The following is a 21219-nucleotide window of genomic DNA, read 5'->3' on the forward strand; positions in this document are numbered from 1 at the left end:
TAATAGTACATTGGGTAAATATATTTTCTTATATTCATCTGATGGAATACTACAAAGCCCCTAAAATTCAAATTTAGGCCAGGCATGGTGGCTCACGGCTGTAATCCCAGCACTTTGGGAGGCCGAGGTGGGAGGATCACTTGAGGTCAGGAGTTCGAGACCAGCCTGGCCAACATGAGGAAACTCCATCGCCACTAAAAATATAAAAATTAGCTGGGTGTGGTGGCAGGCACCTGTAATCCCGCTACTCAGAAGGCCAAGGCAGGAGAATCGCTTGAACCCAGGAGGCAGAGGTTGCAGTGAACTGAGATTGTGCCACTGCACTCCAGCCTGGGCGACAGAATGAGACTCCATCTTAACAACAACAAAAAAAAATTCAAGTTTAAAAAAGTTAAGGAAACAGAAACATGCTCATGACAGGGTGGAAGAAAAAAAAAAATCCACAAATGTAATACAGAAGTGTATTTTGGGGTTTAAAAATATAATGCGTTTTCTAAGTATAGAACACAGACTGAAAGGAAAATATCAAATTATTAACTCTGGATTTATGAAACATTTCGATTTTCTTTTTTACAGTTTTCTCTAGTTTCCAGCTTTCTCTAATGCAACTGTATAACTTATATAATAAAAAATGAATTAAGTTTTTAATTTTTAAAAATTCCTCAAAAGGCACATATTTGAGAAAATTTTAAACTTTTTTCCCCTAGAAGCCACTGCAAAATACCAGAACAAAATTAAGTATGGCATACAAAACATAAAACTGGTCAATGTCCAAAACTGAGTTTCTGAGCATGAAATCATATAACTAAAATTGAACTTTTGATAATCTTATAATTTTTTACTTACAGATTCAATAAGTTCTAGAGTCTCTGCAAATTCTGGGATGGTCTGCAAAGAGGACAACACAGCGTTCGCCTCCACGGCCAGGAACTTTGTGGGTGAATTCTGCTGAGCAGACACAGGCTGATTTTCATCCATACTGTAAAACTCACTAGTGTGCTCATCAAGGCTATTTAGAGTATTAGACATGTTATCATCCATGAGGAAACTACCAGACCAGCTAGCAAAACTTCCAGGCTGCTAAAAGTACAAAAGAAATTTGAATATTATTTGTCATTCTCAATGTAGGCATAAATTCAGATTTCAACACATTTCAATTAGGCTAAAAATATAGTAGCAAATATTTTGTCTTTCCTCAAAATTGGTATACTTCTTTTCATTAAACTACATGCTTTGACTATGTTTTTTTCTAATTAAAATTTTTAATCTATACAATCATGATGAGATAAAACAAGCATTTACATAAAACATAAAGTCCAAACTCTTAGAATTTGGCTACTCCCTTCCTTCCAAACTTAATTTCTCAACACTTCTACTCAAGAGCTATATATTTAAATCTTACCAGGTATATCTATTTATTCCTGGTAGTTATCAGGAATACCCAACTATAGCACTTGCAATTCCCCCAATGAATTATACTATTTTGACCTTGAGTGCCTTTGCACATATTGCTGCTTCCTTTATCTATTAATAAAATGCTCTGTAACCTACTGACCAGGGAAGCTATTCTTTTTTTTTTCCTGAGGTGGGAGTTTTCACTCAGTTGTCCAGGCTGGGGTACAGCGGTGCAATCTCGGCTCACTGCAACCTCCACCTCCTGGGTTCAAGCAATTCTCCTGCCTCAGCCTCCTGAGTAGCTGGGATTACAGGCACCCACCACCACACTCAGCTAATTTTTTGTATTTTTAGTAGAGACGGGATTTCACCATGTTGGCCAGGCTGGTCTCAAACTCCTGACCTCAGGTGACCCGCCCACCTTGGCCTCCCAAAGGGAAGCTATTCTTACCACACAGTTCAAATACTGGAAAGTACTTCATCTGATTGTACACTTTTATCTGCTTCACTTATAATAATGTTCTAATTCATTTATCTTGCTAACATATAATCATTGTCCTTCAAGGCTGAGTTCAATTAGGACTTCTTCCAGGAACCTTTCCCTGGTGACAACAATCTAAATCAAGCACCTCTCCTATATGTTTCCATAAACTTTGTGACTCACAAATTGTCAAAAGTCAAAGAGAGAATCCTAAAAATAGCACGAGAGACCAGGTACGGTGGCTCATGCCTATAGTCCCAGCACTTTGGGAGGTCAAGGCAGGCAGATTGCTTGAGCCCAGGAGTTTGAGAACAGTTTGGCCAACATAACGAAACTCCATTTCTACAAAAAATACAAAAATTAGCTGGGCATGGTACCATGCGCCTGTAGTCCCAGAACTCAAAAGGCTGAGGTGAGGGCATCACTTGAACCCAAGAAGTCAAGGCTGCAGCAAACTGTGATCACACCACCACACTCCAGCCTGGGTGACAGAGTGAGACCCTTATCAAAAGAAAATTAAAAATAAAAATTGCAAAGTAAAAGTATTACATCACACATAAGGAAATCCTTATTAGATAACAGCAGATTTATCTGAAAAAACCTTACAGGCCAGAAGAGAATGAAATGATATATTTGAGAAGTACTGGAAAAAAAAAAAAAAAAAATGCCTGCCAAGAATACCCAGCAAAGCTATCCTTCAGAAATGAGGGAGAAATAAAAGTCTTTCCCAGACTTTTTCTTTTTAAATGGTGGCAATTCATCACCACTAGATCAGCCTTACAAGAAGTGCTCAAAAAAGTCCTGTATCTGAAAGCAAAAAGATAACAAACACTATTATGAAAATATGTAAACGAATAAAATTCACTAGTAGAGCAGGTACACAAAGGAGAAAGATAAAATAATCAAACCGCTGTTCTACAGAAAATCACCAAACTGCAACAATAAACATTAAGGGAGGACGAAAGAAACAAAGAATATACAAAACCAGAAAATAATTAACAAAATGAAAAGAGTTAAGTCTTCACATATCAGTAATAACCTTGAATGTAAACAGATTAAACTCCACACTTAAAAGACATAGACTAGCTGAATGGATTAAAAAACACATGACCCAACTATATGCTGCCTATAAAAACTCATGTCACCTATAAAGACACATATGGACCAAATGTAAAAGGATGGCAAAAGATATTCTATGCAAACAGAAACTAAAAGCAAGCAGGAATAGCTATACTCATATCAGATAAAGCATAATTTAAGTTAAAAACTATAAAAAGAAACTGGGCATGGTAGCACATGCCTGCAACCACAGCACTTTGGGAGGCCAAGTCGGGCTCAGGAGTTCGAAATCAGCCTCGGCAACATGGCAAAACCCCATCTCCACAAAAGTAAATAAATAAATAAATAAAAATAATAATTAGCTGGACATGGCAGCACACACCTGTGGTCCCCACTACTTAGGAGGCTGAGGTGGGAGGATCACCTTAGCCTTGGAAGTTGAGGTTGCAGTGAGCCGAGATCACAGCACTGTACTTCAGCCTGGGGGACGGAGTGAAACCCTGCCTCAAAAAAACAAAACAAAACAAACAAAAAAGAACACCCTATAAAAATATATATAATATATATAATATAATATATATAATGATAAAGAGATCAATTCAGTAAGAGAATATAATTGCAAATATATATGCACCAATATCAGAGCGCCTAGCTACATCAAGCAAATATTATTTGATCTAAAAGGAGTAATAGACTCCAATACAAAATAGTTGGAGCCTTCAACACCCCACTCTCAGCAATGAAAGATCATCTAGCCAGAAAAATCAACAAAGAAACAAACATTGGCTTTAAATTGAACATTTATACGGAATGAACCTAACAGCCATCTACAGAGTATTTCATGCAATATCTGCAGAATACACATTCTTTTCATCAGCACATTCTCCAGGACAAACCACACATTAGGCCACAAAATAAGTCTGAACAAATTTAAAAGAATTAAAGTTATATCAAGTGTCTTTTTTGACCACAGTGAAATAAAACTAGAAATCAATAACAAGAGGAACTTTTGAAATTGTAAACAGAAATTAAACAACATGCTCCTGAACAACCAATAGGTCAATGAAGAAACTAAGAAGGAAACCAAAACATTTCTGGAAACAAATGAAAGTAGAAACACAACATACCAACACCTACAGGATATAGCAAAAGCAGTATCAAAAGGGAAGTTTGTAGCAATAAATGCTTACATCAAAAAAGTAGAAACATTTCAAATAAACAATGTAGCTAGAAAAATAAGAACAAACCAAACCCAAAGCTAGTAGAGGAAAATAAAAAGCAGAAATAAACAAAATTGAGACAAACAAATACTATGAAAGGAGAAGTTGGCTTTTTAAAGAAATAAACAAAATTGACAAACTGCTGGCCAGACTAACCAAGAAAAAAAAAGACCCAAATAAATAAAATCAAAAACAAAAAAGGAGACACTACAACTGATACCACAGGCATACAAACGATCATTAGAGGCTATTATGAATAACTGTGCATCCAATTAGAAAACTTAGCAGAAATGGATAAACTTCTGGACAGATATAACCTATCAAGATTGAACCAAGAAGAAACAGAAAACCTGAACAGACCAATTACAAGTAGCAAGATTGAATCTATAATAAAACGTCTCCTGTAAAAGTAAAGCCCAGGACCCAATTCACTGCAGAATTCTATCAAACATACAAAGAAGAACTATCAATTCTTTTCAAATTCTCTCAGAAAACTGAAGAGTAAGGAACGTTTCTAAACTCATTCTACAAGGTCAGCATTACCCTGATACCAAAACCAAATAAAAAAAAACTGTAAGCCAATATCCCTGATGAACATAGATGCAAAAAGACATTCACCAAGATCAGACAGAATTTATCCCAGGGATGTAAGTATGATTCAACCTACATAAATCAATAAATAAAATCAAATATCAATAGAATAAAGATTATCTTAATAGGCATGAAAAATCATTTGATAAAATTCAACATCCCTTCATGATAAAAACTCTCGACAAGTTAACTATAGAAAAAACATACCTCAACACAATAAAGGCCATGTATGACAAAACCACAGCCAACATCATACTGAACAAGGAAAAGCTGAAAGCTTTTTCTCTAAGATCTCAAATGAGACAAGGATGCCCATTTTTACCACTTTTATTCAACTTAGTACTGGAAGTCCTAGCCAAAGCAATTAGGCAAGAGAAAAAAAAAAGGCATCCAAAATGGAAAAAAGGAAGTCAAGCTGTCCCCATTTGCAGACAACATGAACTTATATATAGAACACTCTATAACAACCTTACATAAAGTTCCTCTAAAAAAAACTCTTAGAACTGATAAACAAATTGGGTAATGTTGCAGGATAAAACATCAACACACAAAAAAACAGTTGTATTTTGGCTGGGCATGGTGGTTCACACCTGTAATACCAGCACTTTGGAAGGACAAGGCAGGGGGATCACTTGAGGTCAGGAGTTCAAGACCAGCCTGGGCAACACAGCAAGACCCCCATCTCTAAAACTAAAAAATAAATCAGTGTTGTTTCTATACACCAACAATAAACTAGCACAAAAAGAAATCAAGAAAGCAGTGCCATTTACAATAGCTACCAAAAAAAAAAAAATACGTAGGATAAATTAAACCAAGAAGGTAAAAGATTTCTGCAAGAAAAACTACAAAACACTGATAAAAGAAATTGAAGAGGACATGAAAAAATACAAAGATCTCCCATGTTCAAGAATTAGAAGAATTAATATTATGAAAATGACCATATTACCAAAAGTAATCTACAGTTCAGTGCAATCTTTATTAAAATACCAATGACATTCTTCCCTAAAGTAGCAAAAACAATGCTAAAATTCATTTAAAAAACTACAAATAAAGTAATCCTGAGCAAAAAAACAAACAAGCAAAAACAAAAACAAAGCTGGAGGCATCACACTAACAGGCTTCCAAATATTCTATATAGAGCTGTAGTAACCAAAACAGCATGGCACTGGGACAGAATACAGAACCCAGAAATAAATACACGCATTTACAGCCTTTCAACAAAGGCACCAAGAACACTCACTGAAGAAGAGACAGTCTCTTCAATAAATAATGCGGGGAAAACTGGATATCCATATGCAGAAAAATGAAACTAGCTCCCTATCTCTCACCATATTAAAACAAAACAAAACAAAAAAAAAAACCTCTTTTTTTGTGAAAGAAGAAAATCAATTCAAAATGGACGAAAGACTTAAATGTAAGACCTAAAGTATAAAACCACTAGAAGAAAACATAAAGGCTGGGCGCAGTGGCTCATGCCTGTAATCCCAGCACTTTGGGAGGCCAAGGCAGGCATATTACTTGAGGTCAGGAGTTCGAGACCAATCTGGCCAACGTGGTGAAACCTCATCTCTCCTAAAAATACCAAAAAATTAGCTGGGCGTGGTGGCAGGCGCCTTTAATCCCAGCTACTCAGGAGGCTGAGGCAGGAGAACTGCTTGAACCCGGAAGGTGGAGGATGCAGTGAGCCGAGATCACGTCACTGCCACTGCACTCTAGCCTGGGTGACAAGAATGAGGCTTCGTCTCAAAAAAAGAAAGAAAACATAGGAGAAATGTTTTAGGATGTTGTTTGGGCAAAGATTTTATGGGGAAGATCTCAAAAACACAGGCAGTAAAAGCAAAAATAGACAAATGGGATTAAATTAGGGCTAAATAGAAGCTAAAAAGCTTCTGCACAGCAAAGGAGTCAATCAACAGAGTGAAGAGAGAAACGATGTGCAGGATGGGAGAAAATATTTGCAAACTATTAACCAACAAGGGATTAATATCTAGACTATACAAGAAACACAACAGCAAAAAATACTAAAAATAATCTGGTTTGGGTTTTGTTTTTTGGTTTTTTGGTTTTTGTTTTTGTTTTGAGATAAGGACTGGCTCTTCTGCTCAGGCTGCACTGCAGTGGTACCATCCCAGCTCACGGCAACCTCCCCACCTCCCAAGCTCAAGCCATCCTCCCACCTCAGCATTCTGAGTAGCTGGGACTACAGGCGCTCACCACCACGCCTGGCTAAGTTTTGTATTTTTTGTAGAGATGGGGTTTCACCATGTTGCCCAGGCTGGTCTCGAACTCGTGATTTCAAGCAATCTACCCACCTTAGCCTATCAAAGTGTTGGGATTACAGGCATGAGACAAGGTGCCCAGCCAATAATCTGACTTAAAATAGGCAAATGAGCTGAACCAATATTTATCAAAAGAAAACAAACAAATGGACAATGGGTATATTTAAAAATGCTCAATATCACTAGTCATCAGGGAAATGCAAATCAAAACCACGACGAGATATCATCTTACCCTTGTCAGAATGACTATTATCAAAAAGACAAAAAATAACAGATGCTGGCAAAGATGTGGAGAAAGGGGAACTCTACTGTTGGAAGGAATATAAATTAGTACATCCATTATGAAAAACACTATGGAGGCTCTTCAAAAAACTAAAAATAGACTATGATATGATCCAGTAATCCCACTACTGGGTATGTATCCAAAGGAAAGAAAATCATATACGTACTCCCATGTTCATTATGGCACTATTCACAGATACGGATTCAACCTAATGCCTATCAACAGAAGAATAAAGAAAGAAAATGTGCTGTGTCTGTATATTTATACACACACACACACACACACACAACCACATAATACTATTTAGCCATTAAAAAACCATGAAATTCTATCATTTGTGGCAACACAAACTAACTTGGAGGACATTATGTTAAATGAAATAAGCCAGGCAGAGAAAGATAAACACTGCAGGTTCTCACTTACATGTGGAAGCTAAAAAAGTAGAGCTCATAGAAGTATAGAGAAAAATAGTGGCTACTAGAGGAGAAGAAGGGGAGCCAAGGAAGGGGAGCAGAGAAGGGAGAGTAGCCAAAAGTTGGTTAATGGATATATAAGTACAACTAGAGAGGAACAGTAAGTTCCAGTGTTCTATAGCACTATAGGATAACTATAATTAACAGCAACTTATTGTATATTTTTAAATAGCTATAAGAGCAGGGTTTAAATGTTGCCAACACAAAGAAATGATAAATGATTGAGGTGATGGATGTGCTAATTACCACGACTTGACCAAGACACATTGCATACGTGTATCAAAATAGTACACTGTACACCCAGTAAATATGTACAATTACTATGTATCTATTTAAAATAATAATAAAAGCAAAAAAAAAAAACCCTTGTGTCTTATTTTATCATATACTATCCTGTTTCTTGTCTACATTCCCATTGCAGAGTAAAACCTGAAGTCAGAGACTATGTACTTTTCTTTATCTCTTCAGAAATGTACACTAGGCAATTTATCTTGCAAGCCTAGTTTTCTAGTGTTTTATAATAAAAAATAAGAAAAGAGGCCTTGAAGAGTTATGAATGAGAAACAACATGTGAAGTGTGTAGCACTGTTCAACAGAACTTTCTGAGATGATGAAAATGTTCTGTATTTCCAGCTGCTCAATAGGAGCCACTACCCATATAAGCAACTGATACGTGGCTAGTGCAACTAAAAAACTGAATTTTAAATTTTATTTAAAATTAAATGTGGCTAGTAACTACCATATGGTAGAGAGCACACTGAAAGTCTATAGGAAGCACTGAATAATGGTAACTAATACTACTAAAAGTAAAAATTTTCAGAATGTTCTAGAGATTCACAACAAAATGTTATATTTCAACTTAAATAAGGTAACAAAACACTGTTGCAAAGCAAATTCGACCTGTTTTAAAAATAAAAGAAATTAATCTTATTTCATTATTTCCTATTTCATTAGCATAGCCACCTTCTGACTTGACAATCACTTTCAGGAGACAGCATGGTTCTCCTGTCATGCTGGAGGGAACATGTGGTTCCCTCCAAACCACACACCTTTCAGTTAGTATGCAGGTGAGAAAAAGATCCAACATACAAAGAGGGCGATAACTGGACCCAGTGAAAAAACCATAGGTTACAATCAGACAGACCTAAATGTGAATCTCTTTTTTTTTTTTTTTTTTTTTTTTTTGAGACAGGGTCTCGCTCTGTCGTCCAGGCTGGAATGCACTGGCCCAATCTCGGCTCACTGCAAACTCCACCTCCCAGGCTCGAGCGATCCTCCCACCTCAGCTTCCCGAGTAGCTTGGGACTACAGGGGCGCACCACCACGCCTGGTTAATTTTTGTATTTTTTGCAGAGACGGGGTTTTGCCATGTTGACCAGCCTGGTCTCCAACTCCTGGCCTCAAGTGATCTGCCCACCTCAGCCTCCGAAAGTGTTGGGATTACAGGTGTGAGTCACCATATTCAGTCTTAAATGTGAACTCTCTAATGAAATTCTACCCTCTTAACAGTGTTAACACCAGGATTACCAAGCATACATATAAAACATTCACAAGAGTAGAGCACAATTGATACTCAGTAAAATGGCAGTCAATATTATCATATAACTGCTTAGAAAAAAAACTGTTAGGCAGGGCATGGTGGCTCATGCCTGTAATCCCAATACTTTGGGAGGCTGAGGCAAGTGGATCATGAGGTCAGGAAATCAAGACCATCCTGGCCAACATGATGAAACCCCGTTTCTACTAATAATACAAAAATTAGCTGGGTGTGGTGGCACGTGCCTGTAATGTCAGCTACTCGGGAGGCTGAGGCAGGAGAATCGCTTGTACCAGGGAGTTGGAGGTTGCAGCGAGCGACAGTGCAAGACTCCATCTCAAAAAGAAAGAAAAAAATGCTTTATATGTGTATGGAGTCTATTCTACTGGCTGCAGCAACTTCCCTGTAGAATTCAGAATATGCTTATTCAACCAAATCTTTATGAGAATAGATTTTAGATAGTGAGTTCTAAAAAGAAAATAACTTTCTTCCTTTTTAATGCGAAATATTCATTCTTTTAGTTATATTTTTCCTGTTAAATTAAAAAAGGGTAAGATTCTATTTAAAAAATCCAAAATGGTTTAAACATGATATAATCATCTACAAATGTTGATTCTCTCACCATAATTCTTTGTGGCTTTTTTTTTTTTTTTTTTTTTGAGACAGGGTCTTGTTCTGTTACCCAGGCTGAAGTACAGTGGTATGATCATAGCTCACTGCAGCCTCAAACCCCTGGGCTTAAGCAATCTTCCTCCCTCAGCCTTTTGAGTAGCTGGGACTACAGGCACATGCCACCATGCCTGGTTAATTAATTAATTAATTTATTTTTAAGATGGGGTCTTGCTCTGTTGCCCAGGTTGGAGTGCAGGGGTGTGATAACTGCTGACTGCAGCCTCGACCTCTCAGGCTCAAGAGATCCTTCTGCCTCAGCCTCCTGAGTAGCTGGAACCACAGGCATGTGTCACCACGCCTATCCAATTCTTTTTAAATTTTTTGTAGAGGTGGGATCTCACCTGCCAAGGCTGGTCTCAAACTCCTGGGCTTAAGCGACCCTCCCACCTCAGCTTCTCAAAGTCCTGAGATTACAGGCATAAGCCACCAAGCCCAGCCTATTTGTAGCTTCCTAACAAAAACAAATTAACTTTAAGGTAAGTATATGTCAGGTCTTCCTAGTTGCTCATGGTTTTTGCAGTTTCAAAACAGAAACTGCAACATAGGGAAATTCTGTCTCTACAAAAAGTATATTTTTAATTAGCCAAGTGTGGTGGCACACACCTGTGGTCTTAGCTACCCAGGAAGCTGAGGTGGGAGGACTGCTTAAACCCAGGAGGCTGAGGCTGCAGTGAGCCATGATCGTACCACTGCACTCCAGCCTGGGCAACAGACCAAGACCCTGACTCAAAAACCAAAAAACAGAAATTGCTTTTCTTATAATACATATCTTGCCTATTATAATCAATAAATATCATTTTTATTAATATCCTCTTAAGTAGTATAAAGACATCACCAGTTGCCTAATAATACTATTTCAAGATTTCAGGTTATCTTTGTAGTAATTTTGCCTGAGTTCCCAGTCACTCTCAGTATTCTGTCCTCTCATTTTTTTTTTGGTTTTTGTCCCAAACAAAAAACAAAGAAACCCTTTTCTAAATGTAAAAAGGGGCGAGGAATGGTGGCTCAAGTCTGTAATCCCAGTACTTTGGGAGGCCAAGGTAGGCAAATCACTTGAGGTTAGGTGTTCAAGACTAGGGTGAAACGCCATCTCTACCAAAAAAATTTTAAAAATTAGCTGGGCATGTTGTTACATGCCTGTGATCCCAGCTACTCGGGAGGCTGAGGCAGGAGAATCACTTGAACCCGGAAGCCTCCTGGGTAGTTAGGGCCACAGTTGTGCACCACCACACTTAGCTAATTTAAAAAAAAAAAAAAAACTTTTTGTAGAGCCAAGATTGCGCCACTGCACTCCAGCTTGAGTGAGAGTGAGACTCTGTCTAAAAAAAAATAAAATTATAAGGCTCAAGGCACTATTTTAAATTTTTAAAAATGTTATTTAAAGGAAGGGTAGGGTGAAGGGAGGGATAGGGAAATATGCGTTAAAGAATACAAAATCACAGCTAGATAGAAGGAACAAGTTTTAGTGTTCTATATCACTGTAGGATGACTATAGTTAACAATATTAAATAGTTCCAAATAGTTAGAAGGGGAGATATTGAATGTTCCCAAGACAGAGAAATTATAAGTATGTGAGATGATGGATATGCTAATTACCATATCTGGTCAATATACATCACATGTATGGGAACATCACTATGTACCCCATGAAAACGTACAATTATTTCCCAATTTAAAAATTTTAATTTAAAAATCTAAAAAAAAGTCATTTAAGTATAAACTTGTATCTTTCTTTTAACCAATCTAGCATAACCTGCTAAATTCTACTAGGATAATTACCTTTGATCCTAATTTAACACTCCTAGTCTCATCAACCCAATCTTACACAATAGTTTTCACATGTGGTAACCAACACCCAACATCTATATAAAATTTTTTCTTTTACAAGGATTGTTTAGAGAGCATAAAATCTGAATGTTCCTTTTCCCATATATTTTTAGTGTTATTACTTTCTTTAATTTACTGAGCTCATATTCTAAATCTAGTAAATAGGAAAAAATTTTAAAGAGAATAAAAGTAATTTTGGAGCTTATAAATCCCTCTACATCTATTCGATTCTTTATTTTAAAAAGAATTAAACCCATTATTATATGGAATGTCTAAAATAACGCCAAAGCCTAATCTAAACACACATAATTTTCACAAACACATATGTGTGTGTATATAGAGTTTACTTTACACCTGCTTTGCATTTATGACTCAAGAAGTATCCTAACACAGAACATTGTAAATTATGCTCAAAGAAATGTATATCAAAATCAGGCAACCTTGGGCCAGGCACAGCGGCTCACACCTATAATCCCAGCACTTTGGGAGGCCAAGGCAGGAGAATCACTTGAGCCCAGGAGTTTGAGACCAGCCTGATCAACACGGTGAAACCCTGTCTCTACAAAAATAAAAAATAAAAAAAAATTCGTCAGGCATGGTGGCAGGCACCTGTAGTCCCAGCTACTTGAGAGGCTGAGGTGGGGCATCATTTGAGCCAAGGAGGTCAAGGCTTCAGTAATCAGTGATTACACCACTGCATTTCTGCCTGGGTGACAGAGCAAGATCCTGTCTCAAAAACAAAAAGAAAAAATCAGGCAACCTGAAAGTTGCAAATGAAAAAAATAACAAAACCATTTTTACTCCATATTAAAATCTGCAGTCATACTGAGTATGCTTTCTAGCTGATAAAAATGACAAAAAGCATATATGAAAGATTCTAACAATACAAATAACACTTAAGCTTATTTCTTACTGATGGAATTCGCTTTCTTCTAACTTCATTCTCAGCTGACATAAGAAGCAATTCAAGTTCCTTTATTTTCTTTTCCTTATCAGGATCTTCATCAATGAAGGGTTGCTAAAATAAGTTAAATAAAAGAGAAAACAGGCTACTTATATAATTGCTTTATTATTAGTGTTCTCATGTTTATTTTCTTCTATGCAACGTGAAATATATTTTTTCTAATAAAGCTTAATGCTACTAAATACTAAATATTCATTATTACAATCCCTCTGGTATCTAAAGAGCTGCTGGTAAATATTTTCAACTTAACAGATTTGGGGAAATTTTAATGCCTTAAAAAAATGTAGCATCATCTATATCAGCTGAAATGTATGTTTGGAATATTTTAGATTTTTAAATCTTAATACATACATTCTATACAATTTAGCAAAAATATGTCCATTCACAACTTGAATGCTTTACCTTGAAAGAATGAAAGGACTACCATACTGGTATCGTTAATCATCTTACACTTGTATGGTTTATATTTCTTAAACCCCACTTACACACTTTCTTCTTTAAGGTTAGAGTACTCCAAGTAGGAGAGATTGTATTATTTTTATACTAGTTTAATAAATGAGGAAATAGATACTATTAGGCTTTTTAAAATGTGACTGAACACATTTCCTTTGGTTTTTGTTATAAATAAAAGTTACCTGAATAAAGGCAGAAGTAGGCTGAACATGTTCTATGCAATTGCCTTCAGGTGACACATACTGATACCCAGGTATCTAAAAAGTAATTAATGCATTTTATCACACATATAATGATATATAAATGTTTAAAATCTAAAGCAAATGACAAAAACTTTTGAAATAGTATCAACATAAAAAACTTAGAAAGTACCTGTATTAATTTTGAAATTTTATACCTATAATACTTTCTTATCTATTAAATAATAACTACAGCTCCAATCCTAGAACCTATGGATTAAAAGTAATAACACTTAGAAAAGACTTTTTTTCCCAGATGAAATATGAGAATTACTTAGCCTAGATTTATCGGCCAGTTTATTAAATCTGACATTCCCCAAATATATTTAAACATCTACTATTAGAAGGGTTGCTCTATCTCCTAGAGAAAACAAAGTAATTGTGTTCCTATGTGTCCATATGAATGAAGCACTCACAAGGACAGAGACTGAAGCAAGTTTTCAATGTTCATATCTCCTACTTTTATCACCACTCCATGCGAAAGGCTTCTCCTATTACTTGTCTTAGAAAAACAATCAGAATCACTCATATACTTTTAATAGATACACTTATGATAGGCTATGTATCATTCTGCTTCTTTCCTAAAACATCTGTAATAAGAATTTTCAAGATACATATAAATTTAGCAAGCAGTAGTGGGAAGAAATATGAGAGAAGGTGTTTTTAAAAGCCTTAAAATTGGGGCTGGGTGCAGTGGCCCAACCCTGTAATTCCAGCACTTTGGGAGGCTGAGGGAGTATGGTTGCTTGAGCCCAGGAATCCAAGACCAGCCTGGGCAACATGGCAAGACCCTGTCTTTACAAAAAATTAAAAAGTTAGCTGGGTGTAGTGGAGCATGCCTATAGTCCCAGCTACTCAGGAGGCTGAAGCAGGAGGATCACATGAGCCCAGGTGGTTGAGGCTGCAGTGAGCTGTGTGTGTACCACTGCACTCCAGCGTGGCAATAGAAAGAGACTCTGTCTCAAAAAAAAAAAAAAGCTTAAAATAAAAAAATATAAATATGAAATTGTCTGCTTTCCATAATGATCTACCTAAATCACTATATAATGCAGAATTATTATGTATAACTTCTAACATAGAACTTAACATTTAGAATACTCGATTTGTACCACTTATCGCTCAGCTTGCTAACTCCAACGAATTAAAAACTTATCTTTCCCAAACTTTTCATGAAAATCTGTGACAGTATTTTAAACCCATCTATTTTTTTATCAAGTCACACATATAATAAAATTATCTTATTAGTTTAAATTAATTGAATAATGAATATATCTAAATTAAAAAGGAAACAATTCTTGTAGTACAAGAAATATCCTCATCTTTCCAACATATTTAGATTAAGACTGTTAAATACTCTGTTGGCCCCATGTATTATCTTTCTACAAGTTAAAAAAATAAATTTAAATGATAACCTTTCTAAGACAGAAGCAGAATGTTTCAGTTTATGCTGCTGAAATCTAGACTCTAAAGAAAAATGTAAAGAAACATAATAAAAACCTTAAGGTACTGAGTATCAGCAGATATACTGTCTTCACTTGTTTTCCTATTGTTAATGAAAATGTCATTACCCTAAGTGGTTCTTTTAAAATGATGCTTAAAAAACTTAATGTCCACAAAATGTCAAAAATCAAATCTCAGGCATAAAAAGCACAGATTTTTAATATCTCGCCCAATTTTATCTTTTGGTAGACAACTACTAAGTCCTGACTTAATCTTTACAATTTATGTGACAAGAACCAAGAATTGCGCATTATGAAAAATGGCATAACAGGTAGACAGGGAAATGTAAAACAAATCCCATGAAGACTCCTACACTAATTTCTTCCAAGTAGAAAAATGCACTGTAAGGGACAACATAGAGCTTGCCCCATTTTGAGCTCATGTAATATCTACTTTAATGAATCATCTAAACAAAGACTAAAATTACCCAAGTGACTAGTTATTAGGGGGAAAAGCAAAGTTGAATGTCAGCAAAGGCCAATTAATTACCACACCCCCCAAAACAATTACTTAAGTTATTTTTTGCTACTTTCTCCTTTAAGCCATTTTATATATACCCACCTCTTAGAGATAAGCAATACTATAATTACACCAAAATTTTTTAAATGGAAAGTACAGTAGAATGTTAAAGCACAGATGACCATTAGCTTTGAATCATAAATGAAGATTCAAAGAATTAGAGTATTAGGAAATGTATATAGTTTCTTAATGTAAAAATTACATATAAAAGGAAACATTTTAATAAATCTGTTCTCAAAATACTTATAAATCAAAGTTACACATTTTTTTCAATTTCTCTATTTACCCCTTAATATGCATTGTACTTGTCCTATTAAGAAACAAAACACCTTCTCATATAGCAACTTAAGAAATTTTTTAAAATAATAAAGGTATTAAAAGTATGTGCCTGAACAGGTATGTAAAACTGATTCTGGGTTTGCATATGATCCATAGCTGCACAAGGTTTGTGTTGAAGTTTAGATGAAGATCGTTCTGATTTTATTCCATCTTGTAAATAGCCCTCCTGTTCCACTTTTCTTCGCATAGTAGAATTCCAATGATTTTTGATAGAATTATCAGTCCTAAGAAAGGAAAGGTACAATTTAAAAAGAAAAAAGGATTCCACAGATTTCAACACTGTGTAACTTGTACAAAGTGCTTAAAACAAATTTTTACACTGATGAAATTAGATACTTTTTTCTTAATTTTTCTTTTGGAGTTTCTACTCAGGAATATAGGTGCTTTTTTTAAATTCAAAAGATAAACTGTATGTGTATATGTCAGGCATAGTTCTAAGCACCAGAAATATTGCAGTGAATAAAGCAAAGTAGGTCACTGCTCTCATGGAGATTACACTCTCCTTGGAAGTGTGAAGGAAGGAGGAATAGAAAAACAAATAAATAAATAAATAATCAGTACAGTGCAAATAAAGTAGACAAGAAAAGTGGGTAATAGAGTAATTTTGGTTTGGTTAGAACAAATCAGCCATACAAGAACAGAAAAAAAAAAAAAGAGCATTCCAGATAAAGAGTATAGCAAGAGCCAAGGTCTTAAGCCAGGAACAAACATGATCATGAAAAGCAAATCACAAACTAAAGAATCCCGGTATTCTTTTTCACTTCTTAGAACAAAATATTTATGGTAAGAAAGAATTGGCTCCCTTCTTATCTAAGGTTCCCTTTATAAAAATGTAAATCTTCAACCTATAGCTACTTACAGTGCAAATTTCATCCCTCATAAAATATACACATATAAAGCAGGTTTTCAGTAAATGTTAAGGCACTGAGCTAGGTTCTATGGAAAGTAGGAAGATGTACAAGAGATTAAAAGTATCTAGACCTGGTTTAATAACTTGAATAAAAAATTTAACACTATGCCTTAATATCTTATCTATAAAACAAAGATAGCAATGTTTGCTCTGTATACTTTCCAAGTCTATAAAAATTAAGAATACATGTAAAAGCATGTAATGCTATAAAGTACTATACAGATAGAGACTACAGCAACAAAAGACAAATGCATACCTTCTAAGTTATGAATTTTCACAAGGTTGTTGATCTGCTGTACTAAACACTACTAGAAAACATACGAATCAGTACAATGTAGAGTATACTTAGCACATCACTGCCTCTGAGGAAAATTTTGTATTTTAGCCACATGGATATATATACTAATTCCATGGTTTGGATCATACCATAATTAATTAATATTGAATTTTCCCCAACACACTTCCATAGCAGTTTACTGCAGCTAGCATATTATTCCCTGGTCTTACACATAGAATGCAATATGAAAGAAATCTTAGATTTAGATTCTGTTCCAACAAAGTTTATACAAAGGGGGTCTCACTTGACTGGCACTGATATGTCAACATGATTTTAGGAGTGTATTAAAGGTTTATATAATCTAAAATCTATCATTTTATTGTATAAATTATTGCCATAAAATAATTCATTAAAAAAGCAATCATACCCTTTACCACAGAATTTAGTACAAATGGTCCCAAAAGGTTGCTTATGTAATATAGTCTACATTTTAATTATAAATTTAAAAAAGTTGTAGGCGACTTGCAAATGTATTTAATAGTAAGGTAATAAAGGTCATGTTTAAGTACAGAAAAATATATATACATTTATATAAGCACCTTCCTGGAAGTAGTTTAGCAATTTCTGCCCAACGATTTCCCAATCGCTTATGTGCTTCATAGATGATCCTGTCCTCCTCTTCTGTCCAGGAAGATTTCTTTACCTCAGGATTCAGATGATTATGCCATCTTTCTCTACACTGCTTGCCTATTCTTCCTTTTAAATGTTTTGCAATTAAAGACCATCTTTTTGGTCCATATTTCTGAACTAATTCAATAACCTAGGAAACAGAAAAACAAAGTTTAAAAAAGCATTACCTTGAAAGAATTTTATTTTTTTTTTTTTTTTTTTTTTTTTTGAGACGGAGTCTCGCTCTGTCGCCCAGGCTGGAGTGCAGTGGCCGGATCTCAGCTCACTGCAAGCTCCGCCTCCCGGGTTCACACCATTCTCCTGCCTCAGCCTCCCGAGTAGCTGGGACTACAGGCGCCGCCACCACGCCCGGCTAGATTTTTGTATTTTTTAGTAGAGACGGGGTTTCACCGTGTTCGCCAGGATGGTCTCGATCTCCTGACCTTGTGATCCGCCCGTCTCGGCCTCCCAAAGTGCTGGGATTACAGGCTTGAGCCACCGCGCCCGGCCAAGAATTTTAAAACATAATTCAAGAATACCATTTTAAATAAATGCATTAAATCCAAGCCACAACTACAATTTGTAAAAAAAAAAAAAAAAATTACTAATAAATACCCCTTTAGCATTTGCCAGCTTCAAAAATTGATTCCAAATGCATCTAAAAATCCAAGGGGCTAATTAAAGACACTTGAAATTAAATTGCTCTCATACACTATTAACTTGAAATAACTGTAAACATGTTGAAACTTGTGCATTTTCTACTCTTACACCTATTTAAAAAAAAAAAAAAAAAAAAAAAAGCTTCAGCACAAAGCCAAAAACAAAACAAAACAAAAAAACAAGGTGGAAGCAGAAAGATTCTGCCAAGTTATTGGGGCTGTCATTTCTTCCTTTCTCAAACTGAAAGGACACAGATTACATATTCTTTTTTCCACATTTTACAGTTGTTTTAATTTCACCTAAAATCGCAAGAATAGTTATTCCAGCCCACTTTACCTCACTGCCCTATGTCAAATATCACCTCATAAACATTTTATATTGGTAGACTAACTTTAATATATGTTGATATTTTCACTGTATGTATATCTATTTACTACCTTTAAAAAATAAAATTTAAGGCTTTGGTAAATGTATTTTTAAACAAGATCACACATTTTAAAACTTATGAGTAGCCATCAAGTAAATAAGAGCAGTCTAAGTGAAGTAACTTTAAAGTTTGTTCTGGCTGGGCATGATGGCTCAGCCTCTAATCCCAGCATTTTGAGTGGCCGAAATGGGCAGATTGCTTGAGCCCAGAAGTTCAAGACCAGTCTGGAAAACATAGCGAGATTCCATCTCTATTTATTTAAAAAAATTTTAAAAATAAGAATAACAAATAAAGTTTGTTTTGAGCAGGAGTAAGGATGCTCTAATGCCTCAACTGCATTAACAACGTTTATGACTTAAAAGGCATTAACTAAAGAACAATTCCAAGTGGAGTACAGAAAAGCTTCTATTCATCTCCGACTTTATAGCACAAACAATGACCTTGGTTTTTAAATCACAAAACCTTTGGAAACATGATGCTCTGACATCTATCTAATCTGCAGCTCATTATAGGTCAAGAGAAAAAGTTAAGAATGACTTCTGTGCATATCAAGTTATTAGATGTAAAAATAAAATGAAAATCTGTTTTAAAATGTTAAGTAGATTTTTGACAAAAACTGTACCCTAATAGTTATGAAATAGAGCTCAAAACAAGGTAGTAACCTTACAGCAAGTATTTTTCCTTCTGCAAACCAAACTCTCAGAAAGAAAGGGCTGTATGTTATACTTGGTTTGACTCAATTTTTTAAAAACCCAACAACATTTCAAGACACTTAACATTCAATTCTCATGCAAGTAGCCTCCAGAGAACAAAATCAAAGTGACTTAAACATATACTTCATATGTCAAAACAACACATTAGGAAGAAAAAAACTAGTCTACCTATATAGTGAATATAAAGAGTATGAACACATTACCCTCTGATCTTCTTCCTTAGTCCAAGGACCCTTTATCAATTCAGGATTTAAAACTTTCTGCCATCGATGCTGGCACTGAAAATCAGAGCGATTCTGAAAAAATTTAGATGATTTTGTTATTAAACAACTGTCTTCCAGAAAGCAAGTCAGCCCGAATTTATGTCTCACATCCTTAGAACAAAGACTTCAAGAATAGTGTATTCAACAGCATTCTTTAAACATACAACATTTATGTTACATGTCTGTGTCCCAATTTTTTTTTTTTTTTGGAGAGGGAGTCTCACTCTGTCGCCCAGGCTGGAGTGCAGTGGCGCAATCTCAGCTCACTGCAAGCTCCGCCTCCCGGGTTCATGCCATTCTCAGCCTCCCGTGTAGCTGGGACTACAGGTGCCTGCCACCACGCTTGGCTAATTTTTTGTAGTTTTAGGAAAGACAAGTTTTCACTGTGTTAGCCAGGATGGTCTTGATCTCCTGACCTCGTGATCCACCCGCCTCGGCCTCCCAAAGTGCTGGGATTACAGGCGTGAGCCAGGGCACCCGACCTATGTTTTTTCTTAATTACAGTAGTCAACAGGGCTTAGACTACAAATAAAAAACAATTTATTTAAAACTAAAGTGTGTATCTTTACACTACACCTTATAATACAGCAAACAGCAAAGATAAAACACAGATAACCGCCATAAAGAAATGGACTTAGAGCTGAGGAATAAAAAGCAGTGGACAGAAAACTATACAAAGCTGACATAAGAACTCAAATAGGGCCAGGCACGGTGGCTCATGCCTATAATCCCAGCACTTTGGGAGGCTGAGGCGGGTGGATCACCTGAGGTCTGGAGTTCAAGACCAGCCTGACCAACATGAAGAAACCCCGTCTCTACTAAAAATACAAAATTAGTCGGGTGTGGTGGTGCATGCCTGTCATCCCAGCTACTCAGGAGGCTGAGGCAGGAGAATCACTTGAGCCTGGGAGGCGGAGGTTGCGGTGAGCCAAGATTGCGCCATTGCATTCCAACCTGGGCAACAAGAGCGAAACTCCTGTCTCAAAAAAAAGAAAAAAAAGAAAAAGAATTCAAATAGCCTATCAGTCTGGATTCACGTAGTTCAGCGGTACCTAACCATACAGTTTTAAAAAAATGTAAAGGCTTTACTATACTACTTCATGGGATCAAAAGGATGTTATAAATTATGACTCCAAGTTATTAAGAAAACATTACATAGTCTATATAGAAGATGCATGTTACATTTCAATTAAATTGGTTAAGTGTTCACACTTAAAAAGAAAATGAATTCACCAGAATAAGAAAACCTATGCAGTATCTGGGTAGAAACATCTCAAACTCCAAAAATTATAAATGAAGCCTTATTTTAGTCAGTTCAGAACCTGGTTACTCCTATATATTACAAGGATAATGACACCGACACCTAACACTTTATTAGTGATTCACAGTTTACAAAATTGTTAGTTCGTAAGATTACAGATAATCTAGAAACATATAAAGGGACAGATACAAATGTTTTGTCTACCAAT

The 21219-nt window shown here is 35.7% G+C and overlaps 1 protein-coding gene across 2 annotated transcripts in view; it reads right to left on the bottom strand.

Annotated features, from left to right (window-relative positions):
* Nucleotides 1-21219, bottom strand: part of MYBL1 (MYB proto-oncogene like 1) — a 48794-nt gene that overhangs the window by 14793 nt on the left and 12782 nt on the right. For both annotated transcript variants that reach the window (XM_008000779.3, XM_008000778.3), the window contains exons 4-9: nucleotides 19691-19783; nucleotides 17618-17838; nucleotides 15881-16055; nucleotides 13417-13491; nucleotides 12731-12835; nucleotides 847-1080 (exon numbers count right to left, since the gene is read on the bottom strand). In XM_008000779.3, coding sequence (XP_007998970.1) covers nucleotides 847-1080; nucleotides 12731-12835; nucleotides 13417-13491; nucleotides 15881-16055; nucleotides 17618-17838; nucleotides 19691-19783 — 903 coding nt within the window. The remainder of the gene's footprint in view (nucleotides 1-846; nucleotides 1081-12730; nucleotides 12836-13416; nucleotides 13492-15880; nucleotides 16056-17617; nucleotides 17839-19690; nucleotides 19784-21219) is intronic.

Source organism: Chlorocebus sabaeus, chromosome 8 (assembly GCF_047675955.1).
Source record: "Chlorocebus sabaeus isolate Y175 chromosome 8, mChlSab1.0.hap1, whole genome shotgun sequence".
NCBI classification, from domain to species: Eukaryota; Metazoa; Chordata; class Mammalia; order Primates; family Cercopithecidae; genus Chlorocebus; species Chlorocebus sabaeus.